Raw genomic sequence first — 15,135 nt, forward strand, 5'->3', positions numbered from 1 at the left:
GAAAGAATGCAGGAGATAATTCATGTAGCCAAGCCCAAGTAATTTGTTATATGGGATGTTGTGTGTTATCAATGCAAATTGTTTGGCTGCTTTACTCTGATGAACATTATGCATAATCTTTAATTCCTCTAATTAGCTGGCATTGGGCCTTTGATTGTCGAGTCATTTGGCTTTTATGCATCAAATGAGGGTTAGAGTTCCCCCATCATCATCATCTGGATGTACCGGCTTGGAAGTGAAAACTCAGATGAGGTATCAGTTTGAGGTAAGTGTGACTGGTCTCCTCTTCCTATGATCGTTCTTTTCAATTATTACGTACACTAGTCGTTTAATAACATTGATTGAGAGAAGGATATTATGTCATTCTGTTAGCATCTTGTTCATATATTCTCGTTAATGTGTTCGTATTACTAATTTCATCCTTGTTTGTTTTCATTTTTTCCTTGCACCGTATGTGACACATGACGATTAAAGCTTGATCATATTGGTAGCCAGTCTTTTATTTGCTCATTCAAGAAGACTTGGACAAGAAGAAGTCACCAGGCAGCTGCAGAACAAACAGGAAATAATGGAGGAGCATATCTTAAACCAAAAATGTTAATTCTTTACCTCACGCTGTCAAAAAGCATTCGTTTGTTTCTAGTTTTCTGTTGTTGTGCCGTGCCACCTCCTGAGATGCATTTGCCAGCACTCGTGTCAGGTACGAGAATATTGGTTTCTGATACATCCCATTAGTTAATACTTACACAGGAAAGCAATAGATGCTATTTTTTTTCTAAGGTGAAATTATCTTTTTGCTATATTTGATCCATATCAGGTCGTTCTCGAAGACTCCGTTTTCAGGTGGTTTGTGGTGAGGACGCCTATACTTCCAATGTGTCCAAGGACTCATTGGACACGGATCAAAGTTCAGGGACCTAATTGAAAAGTGTGGTAGAGTATTCGTAATGTACAGATCTCCGTACTACACGTCTGGTACAGCGATGCTCTCTAACAAGTATAACGGCCTTGTAAAGACGGTGGCACCGGTTGGCGCATGTAGCAAATAAAAATAAGATCGGAACCCTCGCATTTCATATCTGCGCTGATTTGGTCCGTGTTCTCTCTCTTTAATCCCAACGGTGCCTCTGCCGTTACTGCATTCGTCTCCCTTTTCGTCTCACCAACCCGCTCCTCCCCTTTCCCCTTCTCACTCTTCCCTCGCGCCGCTTCGCTCTCGGATTCCTTCTCTCACTACCAAAGCATGAGCCTCAGCGACTCGCAGCAGCGACGGCCGCAGCGGCAATCCGTCTTCTCCGGTGCCGATCCCGCCTGCATCGACAACGACGGCCACGAGGAGGTGACCTTCGCCTCCTGATTCATGCCCCCTTTTGATTTGTTTCTTCTAGATGCCTTCTTGCTTACGGTTCTTTTGTTCCTCTCAGAACGGAGACAGCAGCGACCCGTCGCTGCCGCCGCCGACACCCGCCGCGGCGGGGCAGGCGAGCAGGCATTGGCGGGACGTCTTTTGGCTCTGTGTCTTCCTCCTCCACCTCCTCGTTTTCGGGTTCGCGCTCGCGCTCCTCGGGATCAACCGCTTCAACCGCGCCGACCGGCTCAACATCGATCGCTTCACCAATCTCACTGGCGGGGCCAACTTCAGCCAGGCTTCGTTTGTCCAGTACCTGAAGCAGACCGATACGGCGGAGCTCACGGAGACGTATTGGCCGTTCTACGGGGTGGCTGGCGGAGCCAGCGTGCTGTTGGCGTGGGCGTGGCTGTCGCTGCTGCGTATCCGAGCCAGCCAGATGATGAAGGTGTCTATCCATATCCTCACCACCTATCTCGCTGTCGTCAGCGTCTTGTGCTTCTGGGCAGAACACTTCTTCTGGGGCGTGGTCTTTGCGGTCGGCGCGGCGCTGCAATTCCTGTATGTCATGTCGGTATTGGACAGGTATTTCTGGTTTGCCTTCGTCTGCGCTCGTACTTATCTTTTTCCTCCTGTTTTAGGGAATTGGTCCTGACAGAGGATTAATTGGAAACCAGCCGTGTGAAGTAGCAAACTGCTTAGTGCTACCACATATCATCAGAGGACAATCAATTTCCTTCCTCTGTATGATAAGTTGTTAAATTGTTGTTAGAATAATGCCACCAACATTCGCTGTGCTATGTAAATGCAATATTCACTAATTTGTGGTATGGATGGCATGTCTTATTGATGCAGAATAGGTTAGGTAGGTGCAAAGCCATATTATTCCAAATATGTAACTTGCTTCTAACAAGCTGCTTTAAGAATATGGTCTCTGAATTGATTTTGAGCTGCTAATTAAAGTGGATAATGGAATACGCTTATAGGTTATGTTGTGAGCTCAATCTTGCTGCTGTAGCAAGTAAACACAAAAGTAACAATATAGGAAAATATAGGCACTAACTTATTGAGCATAGATATTGATATGGACATGAACAGGATACAATTAGTGTGTGTGTGTATGTATGTATGTATATTGATATGTATGTATGTATGTTTGTATATATATATATTATAATAGTATATATATACGAGATGCCATTTATGCATATATTATAATAGTATATTTTGAATGATTGAACCAATCTATGATTGCCGTTTATGCATTTATTAGTAAGCATAGCAGTAATTCATAAAAATAGCAAATGTTCACCAAATACTTCAAATGCATATACAAAATGTGAAGCAGTTAATCAAAAACTCAACTTATATTTTTTGCCATGATTCAGCATGTCTTAAAGCCTTATGTAAATGATATAAGTGTTCCAGATATTTATATATTGAAATATACATATGTTGATGGTACAAGTTCACAGAAATGGCCTCCTTGCTTATAGGTTTATGACTGAATATGTTGGTCCTCCTTAAATTCCACGTTGGTGGGAGCTCTGTAACTTTGCCAATGACCCTCATTACACTTTGAATTGTGAAAGCTTTAAGTAGGAAATGTTTGTTGTTTATTGCAATGCAGCTGCAGTCGTGCCATTCTGTTTGCAGTGAAGTTGAATCTGTGCTTCCTTAATTTCTTTAGGTTCTTTGATTGTTTGCACGCATCATTTGTGCTAATTAATTTGCTTATATTTGTTTGTTATTATCTTTATGTGCTAAAGGGTGTTTAACATACAGAAAAATGTTGGTGATTTCAACACTTAGTCCTGGTTTAGTGATTTAAAGCTTAATAAAAAAAGCATTAGTTGGGAATAAAGTAAAAAAAAGATGTCGATGCATCTTCTAGCTTCATCACATAAACATAGTTTAAGTCTCTCATGTGATATTGATAGTAACTTTGTACTTTCTCCACTAGGTTTCCTTTCACAATGCTAGTGCTACAAAAGGCTGTGAAGATGGTCTTGGCCATTCCTGATTTGATGCGAGTAGCCTATGCTTTTATGATAATTATGCTTTGTTGGATGATATTATGGTCATTTGGAATATCTGGGGTTATTGCTTCAAGCTTGGATGACAGTGGGTGTTGGTGGCTTCTTGTGGTGAGCTGGCAAGTTTTTTCTTCCAATTCATGAAATTCTTTGCTTAATGACACACAAATGATTTGCTTATGCTTTATCCATAATTGCAGATATTTTCTGTCAGTTTATTTTGGACGGGTGCTGTATTTTGCAACACAGTCCATGTTATAGTATCCGGCATGGTCTTCCTTGTTCTCATGCATGGTAATGTAAGTGCAGCATCAATGCCTTCAAAGCCACTTTTGAAGTCACTACGTTATGCTGTGACAACTTCTTTTGGTAGCATTTGCTATGGATCACTTTTTACAGCTGCAATTCGAACATTGCGGTGGAAGGTTATATTCTTAACTTTGCGTAGGATCTTCATGTGTTGATTTATGGTTATCATAGAAGGTTTATTCAGTTCCTGTGGTTCTTGATATACCAAGTAGCTACTTATCAGTCTGATTGTAATATGTTTGATCAAATGTTTTTAGATACGGGGAATTCGGTCGAAGATTGGCAGCAATGAATGTCTCCTATGCTGTGTTGATTTCTTGTTTCACCTTGTGGAGACACTAGTTCGTTTCTTCAACAAGTATGCCTATGTTGAGGTTCGTTGCTTTGGCATTCTTGCCTATCTTGCAATTTCCCTGTGTGCTGTAAATTAATTTATCTAGATCTATTACAACATCAATTAATTTGTGCTCCTCTGGGCATTTTTTAAGAATCATATAAAGACTTTTCCTTGGAGAAGAAGAGAAAAAAATCATTCTGTTGGAATTTCACAGCATGAAAAACATAGGAAAATGACTAAAATTATCTTTATTCTTAAAATGATAAAGAATGATTTCTTTATTTTTTCAGTGGATTTCTCATTCCCTTATAATTTTATTGATCTGCCTGGATTGTTTTTCCCTGATTAATTCATTTGTTCTGTACTACAGCTAAAGGTTGAAGAAATTATTTAATACCATACAATTTCAAACTTCTTCTTAGGGATGCCTTAGCATAAGATGTTTCCATTAGCATAGGTTGAATTAATAACAATTTTTTTTATAAAAAATCATGTTTTTTTTTCTGATTATCCTTTTCCTATATGAAGCTTGAACTTCATATGCAACTTAACTTTTTGCTGGCTTGATATATTGAAAAATTTTCTGGCTTTAGTAGTTGAATTAACTAATTAGGACTGACACTATGTGACAGCAAACTTTTTAGTAAAGCATTTATTTATGTTGCTGTCTTTTTCAGATTGCAGTTAATGGTAAAGGCTTCAACAGCTCAGCCAGGGATGCCTGGGAGTTATTCCAGTCCACTGGCATTGAAGCTCTTGTTGCCTATGACTGTTCAGGTGCAGTTCTTCTGATGGGCATTATTTTGGGTGGGCTACTTACTGGAACATGTACAGGAGTTTGGACATGGTATAAGAGGAGTGATAAACTGATCATGGTTGGTTCTACCGCTATTTTGATGGGAATGATTTTGGTGAGTTGTCCAGCATGCATCATACTTCAGTTTTTCTTTGATATCAGACTTGCACTAATTATAAAGGCTTTAGGAAACTAGTTAAATTTTAGTGTTCAGAGCAAAACTATTTTATGACTCCTAATTTGACTCCCTAATGATGGCATTCTTATTATAGAAGGGTTCAGCATGCATCATACTTCAGCTAGGGTTCTTGTTAATTTAACTTAGCCAGGCCTTGTGTATTTCTTTGATCAAGTTCTGTGTTTTCATGGCAATTAGCAGTTTATGATAATTGTCTACTAATATTTCCATCAACATAACAATCAATGATCACTAAAAGACTAATAGTTAAGGCTTATACTTCTAAGAGAAATTTTTACCGGTAGTCCACTCACAATGTTAACAGTAGATAGTTGTGAGTTATACTAGTGAGAAACTTTATACTGGTAGTCCACTTACAATTGTCAACAGCTAGAACATCGACGATAATCCAATAAGGCATTTTGGAATCTAGTCTTTTTAGCTTCAGAAAGAAACTATTTAACAGAAACAACCTCTGCCGTTTCTTTTATCCCTCTTGATGATCTAAATATCTTGTATATAGGTCAGCTATACTAAAGCATTTTACTCAGTGCACCTTCTGTTTCTGTTTTCACAGGTGGGCCTGGCGGTAGTCGTTATCGAAAGTGCAGTTACATCTATATACGTATGCTATGCAGAAGACCCATTCTTGATCCAGAGATGGGATGCTGAATTTTTTGACCAGATGTCAGAGGTATTACACGAGCGATTACAGTATCGAAGTGCAAGAGCCAGACAAGTGATGGACCAGCGATTCGATCAGTTACCAGATGAATCACATGTTTGATTCTGTGCGATGGTTTACCAGTTGTATTCTCGTTCTGATTTGTTCATGGCTTTGCAAACATTGGTACAATCCAGGATGGTGCTGAGGGACTCAAAATCCCAAGTGAAGGCTTCAACTCCATTTGTGCCAACCTTTCCAAGAACCTACTGCTGCCAAACCCTGGTAATAAATTCTCCTGACTTGAGGATGCCATCGTTATTACACTCATCACCCGTTCTCATTGACGATGCCGATGGTGATAATGCAGAGGCGGTTTTCCCTTGGTTTAATGCCACCAAAGACACTAGAGGTAGATTAGGTATACATCAGAATGCTTGCCTTTTTATTTCGTTTGATATTGATCGAGTATAATTATAGGTGAACAAGATATAGTCCTCCTGAAGCTTTTATTTTGTGGTAAATCTTCTCCATGAGCAAGCAACAAGATAGTAAATCTTTTGAGAGATCTTTTTCATGGGTGAAAGTTGATATATGGTGAGTCTATTTCAGGAGCAAAAAAGGGCGAATCTTTACATCCTTTAAAGTAAATCTTCTTCCACCGATGCTTGAATTTCCAATGGTTGAAAACTTAAAAAGAGGAAACGTTCCCCCTCCTATCGAGATGATGATATATAATGTAAGTTTTAATTGTACAGAAGTCAATTTGGGAATTTTCGTATATATTAATTCTAGTGCTTACATTGTGAACAATGAAACCCTTTTTTCACTACATGCGAACTTATCTAGAATTATGGTTTTCAATCTTATATTACAAAAGGAAAATAGTTTCACACTAGCCATTGATTGCAAGCATAAATGGTTCATGAACACAGTGTGATGATTCATCTGTAAAGAAAGACTGCAACTATTCATGCATATGAAGCATTTCAAAATGAGTGCCACAGTCATACATTGAGATGCTCATTGCTGCTGTAGAGGACACACTAGTAAGGAAGAGGAAAGTAGGCATCTTTGATTTTACAGTTACTCTGGGTACAAAATGCACCAAAAATGTAATCCAAATTTATGCAATAGATTGAACAATCCATGAGATACAAAAGTTTTGACTGATACCTGAGTTACTATCCACCTCATAGGACACTGAAATTTTCTTTTCCTGATCATATAGTAGTCTATAGACTCCATATTATGATATAAGTTCTAACAAAATTGCATAATGACTATGTAGGCAACATTTCATAGCCAGATTAAACCTCTAAACTCTCAAGATGATCTTTTGAACTATGCTTCCTCCTATCTTCCCTCCTTTGTTCCAAATTTACTGCTAAGAAAAAAAAAATGAAAAAAAAAATACATTTAGCTAAGTTAAAAGATGAAAAATCATATCATATGAATGATACTCAATTCATATTCATATGAATCCTTCCTACATGGATACTGGAATTTGGGTGAATTAGGTTTAGAGTTGAAATTAGTGAATCACTGTAAGTTTACATATTACTTGAAGCTCTTTATAAAATGAGACTCTAGAGTAAAGTCCAAGGATATAAGAAACTATAGTCTCAATGTCATGTATGTTAACTTTATCGTTTAGTTTGACTTAAACTTGTGATTCAGACTCAATGCAGCACATCTCAAGTTTTAAGCTCATGTATGAATTCCTGGCACCGAAATATATAATGTAAAAAATCACAAATTATAAGTTTACCCTTACCTTTTTTTTTTACTTTAAATTTACGATTTTGCTCTAGCTAATTATTATTTCTTTTTTAAAAAAATATAAAAATTCATATACAGTAATCAGAGTTTAAATATTATTATTCATTGTTCTAATAGACTCAACGTTGTCAAATAAATCAAAATAAAGATAGTTCTATATTAGGTCAAACAATTGACTTTTTCTTACAAAGAGTTAGACATCAACCCATATATGAATAAATAAATCCACGTATGACATATATCAGATTTGTCCTTAAATAGATCATTCAATCATATTCCTTACCATCATATCAGAGTAGATCACTACATTCTGCAGCGGTGCAAGACCAAAGCAGCCGGTGCATTTATTCATGTCTATCACACTATATGAAGTAGTTCGTCCCATATACTTGCATCACAGGTCGTCACTAAGCTGCAGTCACAGCAATCTTCATCCCCGCCTGGCAGTGCCCCGCGAAGTTGCAGATGAAGTAGTTCGTCCCCTTACGCAGCCTGATGCGGTCGTTCCCGGTCTTGGACACCCTCGACCCCCTCGGCGTCGTGCACCTACTGTAGCCGGCGGCGTTCACCGCCACCACGTTGTGCGCCGTCGAGCTGTACTTGAACACTGAGTAGAACCACAACCCCCGCATGATCAGCGATGAACATGGTCTAAAGGTAGAGAAAGACAATTAACCAGATAAGCTCACCGAGCACATCTCCGGCCCTGAAACGCTTGCCTTTGGGCCAGCCGACGGTGTTGAAGGTCCATCCCTGACTGTCCCCCACAGTGTACACGGCTGCTTCACCGATTTCGCAGAGAAGGAGAAGGCAAAGGAGTGCAATCCCGAAGGCCACGACGTGGCTCGCACTGCCCCTTCCCTGAGCCATGGCTGCTCAACTCCTTCCTGGCAACGAGAAGGCGATTGAAGTGGAGGGCCTGAGACGTGCCCTTTTTATAGGCAGGTGAGGCACCGAAGGGTTTGGGGCGACTCCTAACTTTTGTTCTTGTGCTTTGTACTGGTGGCGTTGTTAAAATGCGCTCCACGACCCACTACGCCATGAAGTCCGCTGCTTTTGCACCCACCAGGGAGGCGACGCTGGCTTCCTCGTGCTTTGTTCTTGGTGATAGTTTATGGATTCTTTGGAGGTGACGGCGCACAAAGCTGCGGTAGGCGTGGAATTTGCACACGCGAACGCAGGAAGTGGGTAAAGGAGATGGATATGGAGCAAAGATAATGCCATGCGGCACGATCTCAGAACTTGGAATTCTCCATTTGGAAGAAGGTTCGAGTTGCTGACATGATTCATGAGTAAGGATGACACTGATCACCGTGTCTTCCCTTCCATCTCCAGAACAGACTCGTAAGACAGAGAGGCTGAGATCGACCCAGCATTGCTCCGCGATTCCGGACCGGTCCACGAACGATTGGGCCGGTCCGGTCCACTAATAGCCATTCGGCTTGCCCGCCATCTCCTTGTCCAAAGCAAACATGTAGAGAGCAGTTGCAGTGTGTGCGCTCTCCCAACCCAATCTTCCCGCCCACACAACAAGCTCGCTTTGCATCTCCCAAGCCTTTCTTCTTCTTCTTCTTCTTCTTTCTCGATCAAAAGTCAACTCTAAGTCCCATTGCAAGAGATTTACGTCACCAAAATCCTCTCTTTCTGGCTCTCCTTCACAAAGTCAATGTTTTTCTGTGATGGGATTCGGTTCTGGATGCTGGGTGGTCGAAGTTGGGGGTGGTGGTAAGGCCGCCAGAGAAGCGGAGGCTTCTCGCTTTCACCCCCGTGAGCCTCTACTAGTTCTGGCCGTACAAGGACGCGCGGAAGGAGCTTGAGTCCATGATCGAGGAGAGCTTGTTCATTCATGGAAGCAACTCAGTGGCAGGAACATATGGTTGGTAGAGAGCAGCCACCGACACCGAAGCTCGAATCGCCTCGTCAATGGAAGGAGAACCTCCATGTTCCACTTCCCTGGGCTTGATTCGTCAGAACTCATCAAATCTTGTAGCCAAGGCCCAATTCTGGAGAACCAAGCAACCGACGTCTCTGCGAAGGAAACGTATCCAACATGTTCGACGCAATTCCTCCATTGGTCGTGATGTGTGCCACGACACACGTACCATTGGATGGCTGTTCTCGCTCTCCCATTCAAGGATGTCTGTTGACGGTCATTGTAGCATTGATTTCAGGGACAAACAAACACAATCCTTCCATTTTATCCATCGTTCTTCCTTTATTCTGTGAGGACATGTTTCTCTTGCTTTCCATGATGACAAATGGATGACTGCATCTATTCCCAGCAACAGTAGCTGCATGTATTGTACAAGAAAAAGTTCCCCGGTTACTGTTCATCATCTCTCTTTTTGCCTGCTGAGTAGTTCTCCGTGCTCGGGTTGGGCCTTGCAGCAAATTCTCAACGGATGCTTTGGGTAAAGATTCGAGCATTTCCATCAACAACAGGTTGCTGGCTAAATGCCTTGGCATATGCTGTACAGGAAGAGGCAGGTTCATGAACTCAGCAAAGACTCAGAGCTCATGTTCATCTACAAATTCTACATCACTGGAAGCTGAATAGATCGATGATCTTCAAATTGCAGCAAGTAAACCCATTAAGAATCACTTTGCTATGGGTATGTATAGGTTCAATCACTAGCCCTACAAGGTATCCATCAGGTGCCACTCTCACAAGTACTCTATCCAGTCAAGGAGGTCAGATAGATGGCAATGGAGTCTATTCTGGAGGATTCTCTGTTCTTGGAATCCCTCATTTCATGGATGCAAATCGATTAAATATTTCACAGGATGGAAAAAGTTATCACTGTGTTTATCAAGTCAATTGAGGAAATCTGAGAATCAAATAGGTATTTATGCAAAAGGCATCTGAAACACTGCCTCCTTATGGGCATTTTGCTTTTCTCCCTCTCCTTTCCATATTTCCATGTCCCCTAAAGCTGGTGCAGCAGAAAAATTCCCATGTAACAGAGGGTGATGAAAAGATGCCTCAGGAGGCCCTGTAACAGTGCTGATGATAATATTTTTTTATGAGTTTCTTAGGATAAGATTCGAATTCAGGAAGTCATTAAGATTTTACCAGTTAGATTTGATCTTTTTGATCTCTGTAATTTTACATCAGTGAGGAATTTTAAGCTCAATAAAGCTGGAAAATCTAAAAGAAAAAAAAAAAGAATATTCATCTGACAGTATAATATAATATATATGTATGAATAGGTAGATAAAAGCAAATCTTGTTAGGACTGAGGCGTCAGCAGCGGCCCACGCGAACACCCTCACCCACCACCTCCTCGGCTGGCTTCAATCAGCGCCTCCTCCCATGTCGTCTTCCTTCTTTTGAGTTTTAGTGGCTACGAAAAATCGGAACATTAGCCAGAAATCATATAATTGAATAAGAACGAGTGTTAGATTTAGAGAGTATTATAAGGCAGTAAAGAGCAAAAGCCTGAGGACTCCCAACGCCACCCATCGCCTCCCCCCACGAGCTCCTCAGATCCTCAAAGAGGGAGGCAACTGGGAACAGCAAGTGCGAGGTGGAAAGGAACGAGAGAAAGTCCAAAGCAAAAAGTAGCCAGTTTGGGAGAAAGGGTCAATAAAGAAAGAGGCAGTCCATGCTCGGAGACCGGGCAGTGAGAGAGAGAGAGAGAAAGGAAGAGGAAGAGGCTGCTCTCTCCCTCCCAAGCGCGCTACTCTCGAGAAGCGCTCTCTCTCTCTCTCTCTCTCTCTTGATCTCTGTTGTTGCTCCTGTTGCTAATCCTCGGCTCCACAAATCAAAGCAAAAACACATGCTTCTTGATGCCATGAACTCTTAGGACGCCACCTTATCTCCTTGTTTCCTTCCTCTCCTCGTAATCCTCCTCTTGTATTCTTGGCACCCCAAGCAAGCAGATAGAAGAAGAAGAAGAAGAAGAAGAAGAGGAGGAGAAGAAGAAAGGAGGACGAGATGATTACGGGTGCAGACTTCTACCATGTGATGACGGCGGTGGTGCCGCTGTACGTGGCGATGATACTGGCGTATGGGTCGGTGAAGTGGTGGAAGATCTTCACGCCGGACCAGTGCTCCGGGATCAACCGCTTCGTGGCGCTCTTCGCGGTGCCGCTCCTCTCCTTCCACTTCATCTCCACTAACAACCCATACGAGATGAACATGCGGTTCATCGCCGCGGACACGCTGCAGAAGCTGATGGTGCTCGCCATGCTCGCCGCCTGGAACAGGCTCAGCCGCCGTGGCTCCCTCGAGTGGACCATCACCATCTTCTCCCTGTCCACGTTGCCCAACACCCTCGTCATGGGCATCCCGCTGCTTAAGGGCATGTACGGCAGCTACTCCGGCAGCCTTATGGTCCAGATCGTGGTGCTGCAGTGCATCATCTGGTACACGCTCATGCTGTTCCTGTTCGAGTACCGCGCCGCTCGGATCCTGATCACGGAGCAGTTCCCGGACACTGCCGGCGCCATCGCGTCCATCACCGTGGATTCCGACGTCACGTCGCTCGATGGGCACGGCGACATGCTGGAGACGGAGGCCGAAGTCAAGGAGGACGGCAAGCTCCACGTCACGGTGCGGCGGTCCAACGCGTCGCGGTCGGACTTGTACTCGCGGCGGTCCATGGGGTTCTCCGCCACCACCCCCCGTCCCTCCAACCTCACCAACGCCGAGATCTACTCGCTGCAGTCGTCGAGGAACCCCACGCCCCGGGGTTCCAGCTTCAACCACACCGACTTCTACTCTATGGTCGGGCGGAGCTCCAACTTCGGCGCCGCCGACGTCTATGGGACGAAAGGCGCCACCACGCCGCGGCCCTCCAACTACGAGGAGGAGCATGGAGTGGCCAATGCCACCGCAACGGCCACTGCCGGCAATGCGGTTGCCAAGTCCAAGATCAGTTACCAATTGCCGGCGACGGCAGGTACGCCGCACTACCCAGCTCCGAATCCCTCAGTGTTCACCCCGGCAGCGCCTACCGCTCCCAAGGGGACGGCGGCGGAGGTGGCGACGGGGTCCAAAAAGGCCAACGGGCAAGCACCCGTGTTCAAGGCGGAGGATAGTGGGACTAAGGATCTTCACATGTTCGTGTGGAGCTCAAGCGCTTCACCGGTCTCCGACGTGTTCGTCGGCAGTAACAACCACCACCACGAGTACGGCTTTCCGTCCGTCGTTCCTTCGGCTCTTAAAGAAGTCCGGGTGGCCGTTTCGCCTGGCAGAAGTATTCCATCAACCCAAGTTCTGACTAACTTCTTCAGATTATAGCCATTACTGAGCTGTGAATTTGGTTTGACGGCATCAGTGGAGGGGCGGAAGGAGAACCCGGCGGACTGCTTGGAGAGGGACGACTTCAGCTTCGGAAACAAAGGAAACGGCTGCGAGCACGACGCCGTCGACGACAAGGTCCAGGGACCAGCCAAGGCCGGGCTCACGCGGGTGACGACGATGCCACCGACGAGCGTCATGACGAGGCTCATCCTGATCATGGTGTGGAGGAAGCTGATCCGCAACCCCAACACCTACTCCAGCCTCATCGGCGTCGTCTGGTCTCTCATCTCCTTCAAGTAAAATCCCATATCACACGCCCATACTACAGAGTTGACGTATCTACAGTAGCAAGCAGCAGTCCTGCTCGCTTCCTTCCTTTTCTTAACCCTATTTGTTTGGTCCTGTAGATGGCAAGTTAACATGCCCGACATTGTATCGGGCTCCATCTCCATCTTGTCGGACGCAGGCCTCGGAATGGCCATGTTCAGCCTGGGTCAGTAACAACTGCGACCTTTCCCATTCCCTTCATGTGGCAGAAAAGACACGTTAGCTCGAATTGTTCTTCCCCTCGCATGCTCGCGAGCCGTTCGACGTTATCTTTTTGCGCTACTTTGCTACCGAGAACTGTCTCCTGATGGGCTTTCTTTTGGTCAGGGCTGTTCATGGCGCTGCAGCCGAGGATCATAGCATGTGGGAATTCGGTGGCAGCTTTTGCCATGGCCGTGAGATTCCTAACAGGCCCAGCTGTCATGGCCGCCGCCTCCATTGCCGTGGGTCTCCGCGGCGTCCTCCTCCGCATCGCCATCGTGCAGGTATCATCCTCCCCTCTCCCGTTCCATCTTCACCGGTCTTTGCCCTCCGACACCACGGTGGCCTCACTCACTCTTCTTTTTTCTTTCTTTACGGTGGCGATGGCCTGGACTCCCGGCAGGCGTCACTCCCGCAAGGCATCGTCCCTTTCGTGTTTGCGAAGGAGTACAATTTGCATCCCGATATCCTCAGCACAGCGTGAGTACAGAGCTCTGCAAACATTCTCTCCTGCTCTCTGCCATACATACACTCTACCGCGTGCTTGATCGGTGTTCAACTTGCCACAGGGTGATATTTGGGATGCTGATTGCGCTGCCAATCACGCTGGTGTACTACATCTTACTGGGGCTCTGATCTGCAGAGTGGGTAATCTTTCTTACTATAGGAATTGGCAGCAAAAGGCAAGAGAAGATTAACGAAGCAACCCAAAATCTAACTCCGAATCGGACCAGATGCGATTCTTCTTTCTTTGGAGATATGATGATGTCACAAAATGATGTGCTATTTCAATCTGAGCTGCTCTTTCTGTTCTCTTGTTCTGTACTCGCCTTAGTTTTCGTTCCGAATACCTGTCAATTACAGAGTAAGGGTTAAAAGAAAGAGAGACTCAGTGCACCATTTCCTTCCACGTACGTATCAGTGTGTGTCCTGAATAGAGCTTTAGGTGTTCCTTCGAACGAACGTAGCCAAGTCAAACCTCCCATGATAAGCTACGGAAGGAGAGGAGAGAGGATGAGGTCTCTGCTGGGACAATGGTGGTTCAGAACAAAAGGTGATGTGGAGCTAAAAAGAGTGGAGGAGAAGGTCTTGTACGCCTGAGTGATGGATTTGACGGCGACTCCTTCCACATATTCTGCGACAGCCTTCATCTTTGGGTCGCAATCGATCCATGGGAAAAGGACTGCTGCTTCTCGCTGCCCTTCTTTTCAGGTAGCTAAGCTTTCCACCTTCGGGTAAGATCAGTAGTGTTCTCCTACGGAAATCAAGGGCCATGGAAAGGCGTGGACGGCAACCGGAGGTGGTGGGCCTTTCCGGTGGATGAAGCATTGCTTCACCATTAAACTCGCACTTTTGCACCGATGAATCCTTCGTAGCACCTGAACGACAGATTGCGTTTCCTCTCGTCGCGAGTTATCCGTGATTTGCCGTGCTCTCCTCTGGCAAAAGAGAAGTGTTCTCTACGGGCATTTCGTCGAACACATGCACTCGATCCAATCCTCACTGAAATAAGGGAATACATGAACATATTTTTCTATATTTTTAGCAAATACTGTTGAATAAATAGGATATTTAGTGAAATAAAGATAAAGGGCTAATTATATTATCCATTGTATTTATCTATCTTTAATATTCCGACCTTATATTTTCAAAAGTTATATTGAGATTTCTATATACATTAAACTAAAACATATGTTGCTCCAACAAAACTTTTAATTTTTAACCCTATAAAATTATTTCTTTAATCATGTTTAAAGATCTCAATATATTTATTTTTTATAAATATAAGGATCGAAATGTCAAAGATAATTAATTATAAAAAATAATTTATAATTAGTCTGATCATAAAAAGTTAAACAGAAAGAAATAGATTCTCTCATAAATGCAACAAGAATAAGAAAAGTGGAGA

At 43.8% G+C, this 15,135-nt stretch overlaps 3 protein-coding genes across 7 annotated transcripts; 2 read left to right on the top strand and 1 right to left on the bottom strand.

Annotated features, from left to right (window-relative positions):
* The first annotated feature begins 251 nt into the window (after positions 1 to 251).
* On the top strand, positions 252 to 6,444 carry LOC135646179 (uncharacterized). Of its 5 annotated transcripts, XR_010498982.1 has the most exons (10): positions 253 to 700; positions 818 to 1,339; positions 1,425 to 1,933; positions 3,312 to 3,495; positions 3,585 to 3,809; positions 3,951 to 4,067; positions 4,708 to 4,941; positions 5,582 to 5,953; positions 6,039 to 6,089; positions 6,281 to 6,444. XR_010498982.1 is itself a non-coding variant. In XM_065165430.1 (8 exons), the coding sequence occupies exons 2-8, from the start codon at positions 1,244 to 1,246 to the stop codon at positions 5,789 to 5,791; spliced, it is 1,551 nt and encodes a 516-aa protein (XP_065021502.1). In that variant the 5' UTR covers positions 252 to 700; positions 818 to 1,243; the 3' UTR covers positions 5,792 to 6,274. The 5 variants fall into 5 exon arrangements, 2 of the variants coding, with proteins under 2 accessions (XP_065021502.1, XP_065021500.1); XR_010498981.1 differs by having other exon boundaries at positions 5,582 to 6,089; XR_010498980.1 differs by lacking the exon at positions 6,281 to 6,444 and having other exon boundaries at positions 6,039 to 6,274.
* A 1,252-nt stretch (positions 6,445 to 7,696) lies between these two features.
* On the bottom strand, positions 7,697 to 8,416 carry LOC135646180 (basic blue protein-like). The gene is made up of 2 exons (XM_065165433.1): positions 8,140 to 8,416; positions 7,697 to 8,057 (listed from the first exon to the last, which is right to left on the bottom strand). Exons 1-2 carry the CDS (start codon positions 8,318 to 8,320, stop codon positions 7,858 to 7,860), a joined length of 381 nt encoding a protein of 126 aa, XP_065021505.1. The 5' UTR covers positions 8,321 to 8,416; the 3' UTR covers positions 7,697 to 7,857.
* Positions 8,417 to 10,909: 2,493 nt separating this feature from the next.
* LOC135645649 (probable auxin efflux carrier component 1c) lies at positions 10,910 to 14,039 on the top strand. Its single transcript, XM_065164267.1, has 6 exons — positions 10,910 to 12,651; positions 12,733 to 12,994; positions 13,106 to 13,191; positions 13,353 to 13,510; positions 13,630 to 13,706; positions 13,796 to 14,039. Exons 1-6 carry the CDS (start codon positions 11,388 to 11,390, stop codon positions 13,860 to 13,862), a joined length of 1,914 nt encoding a protein of 637 aa, XP_065020339.1. The 5' UTR covers positions 10,910 to 11,387; the 3' UTR covers positions 13,863 to 14,039.
* Positions 14,040 to 15,135: the final 1,096 nt, after the last annotated feature.

The sequence above is a fragment of the Musa acuminata genome, chromosome BXJ3-8 (genome assembly GCF_036884655.1).
Source record: "Musa acuminata AAA Group cultivar baxijiao chromosome BXJ3-8, Cavendish_Baxijiao_AAA, whole genome shotgun sequence".
Lineage (NCBI taxonomy): Eukaryota > Viridiplantae > Streptophyta > Magnoliopsida > Zingiberales > Musaceae > Musa > Musa acuminata.

Bases quoted from the DNA above. Each gene is read 5' to 3' on its own strand.
- LOC135646179 (XM_065165428.1), top strand. From the start codon at position 1,244: ATGAGCCTCAGCGACTCGCAGCAGCGACGGCCGCAGCGGCAATCCGTC. The intron at 1,340-1,424 runs GTGACCTTCGCC...TGTTCCTCTCAG, and splicing joins ACAACGACGGCCACGAGGAG to AACGGAGACAGCAGCGACCC. The intron at 1,934-3,311 runs GTATTTCTGGTT...TTTCTCCACTAG, and splicing joins GTCATGTCGGTATTGGACAG to GTTTCCTTTCACAATGCTAG.
- LOC135646180 (XM_065165433.1), bottom strand. From the start codon at position 8,320: ATGGCTCAGGGAAGGGGCAGTGCGAGCCACGTCGTGGCCTTCGGGATT. The intron at 8,058-8,139 runs GTGAGCTTATCT...GGTTCTACTCAG, and splicing joins CAGGGCCGGAGATGTGCTCG to TGTTCAAGTACAGCTCGACG.
- LOC135645649 (XM_065164267.1), top strand. From the start codon at position 11,388: ATGATTACGGGTGCAGACTTCTACCATGTGATGACGGCGGTGGTGCCG. The intron at 12,652-12,732 runs GTATTCCATCAA...TGACGGCATCAG, and splicing joins GGCCGTTTCGCCTGGCAGAA to TGGAGGGGCGGAAGGAGAAC. The intron at 13,511-13,629 runs GTATCATCCTCC...GACTCCCGGCAG, and splicing joins TCCGCATCGCCATCGTGCAG to GCGTCACTCCCGCAAGGCAT.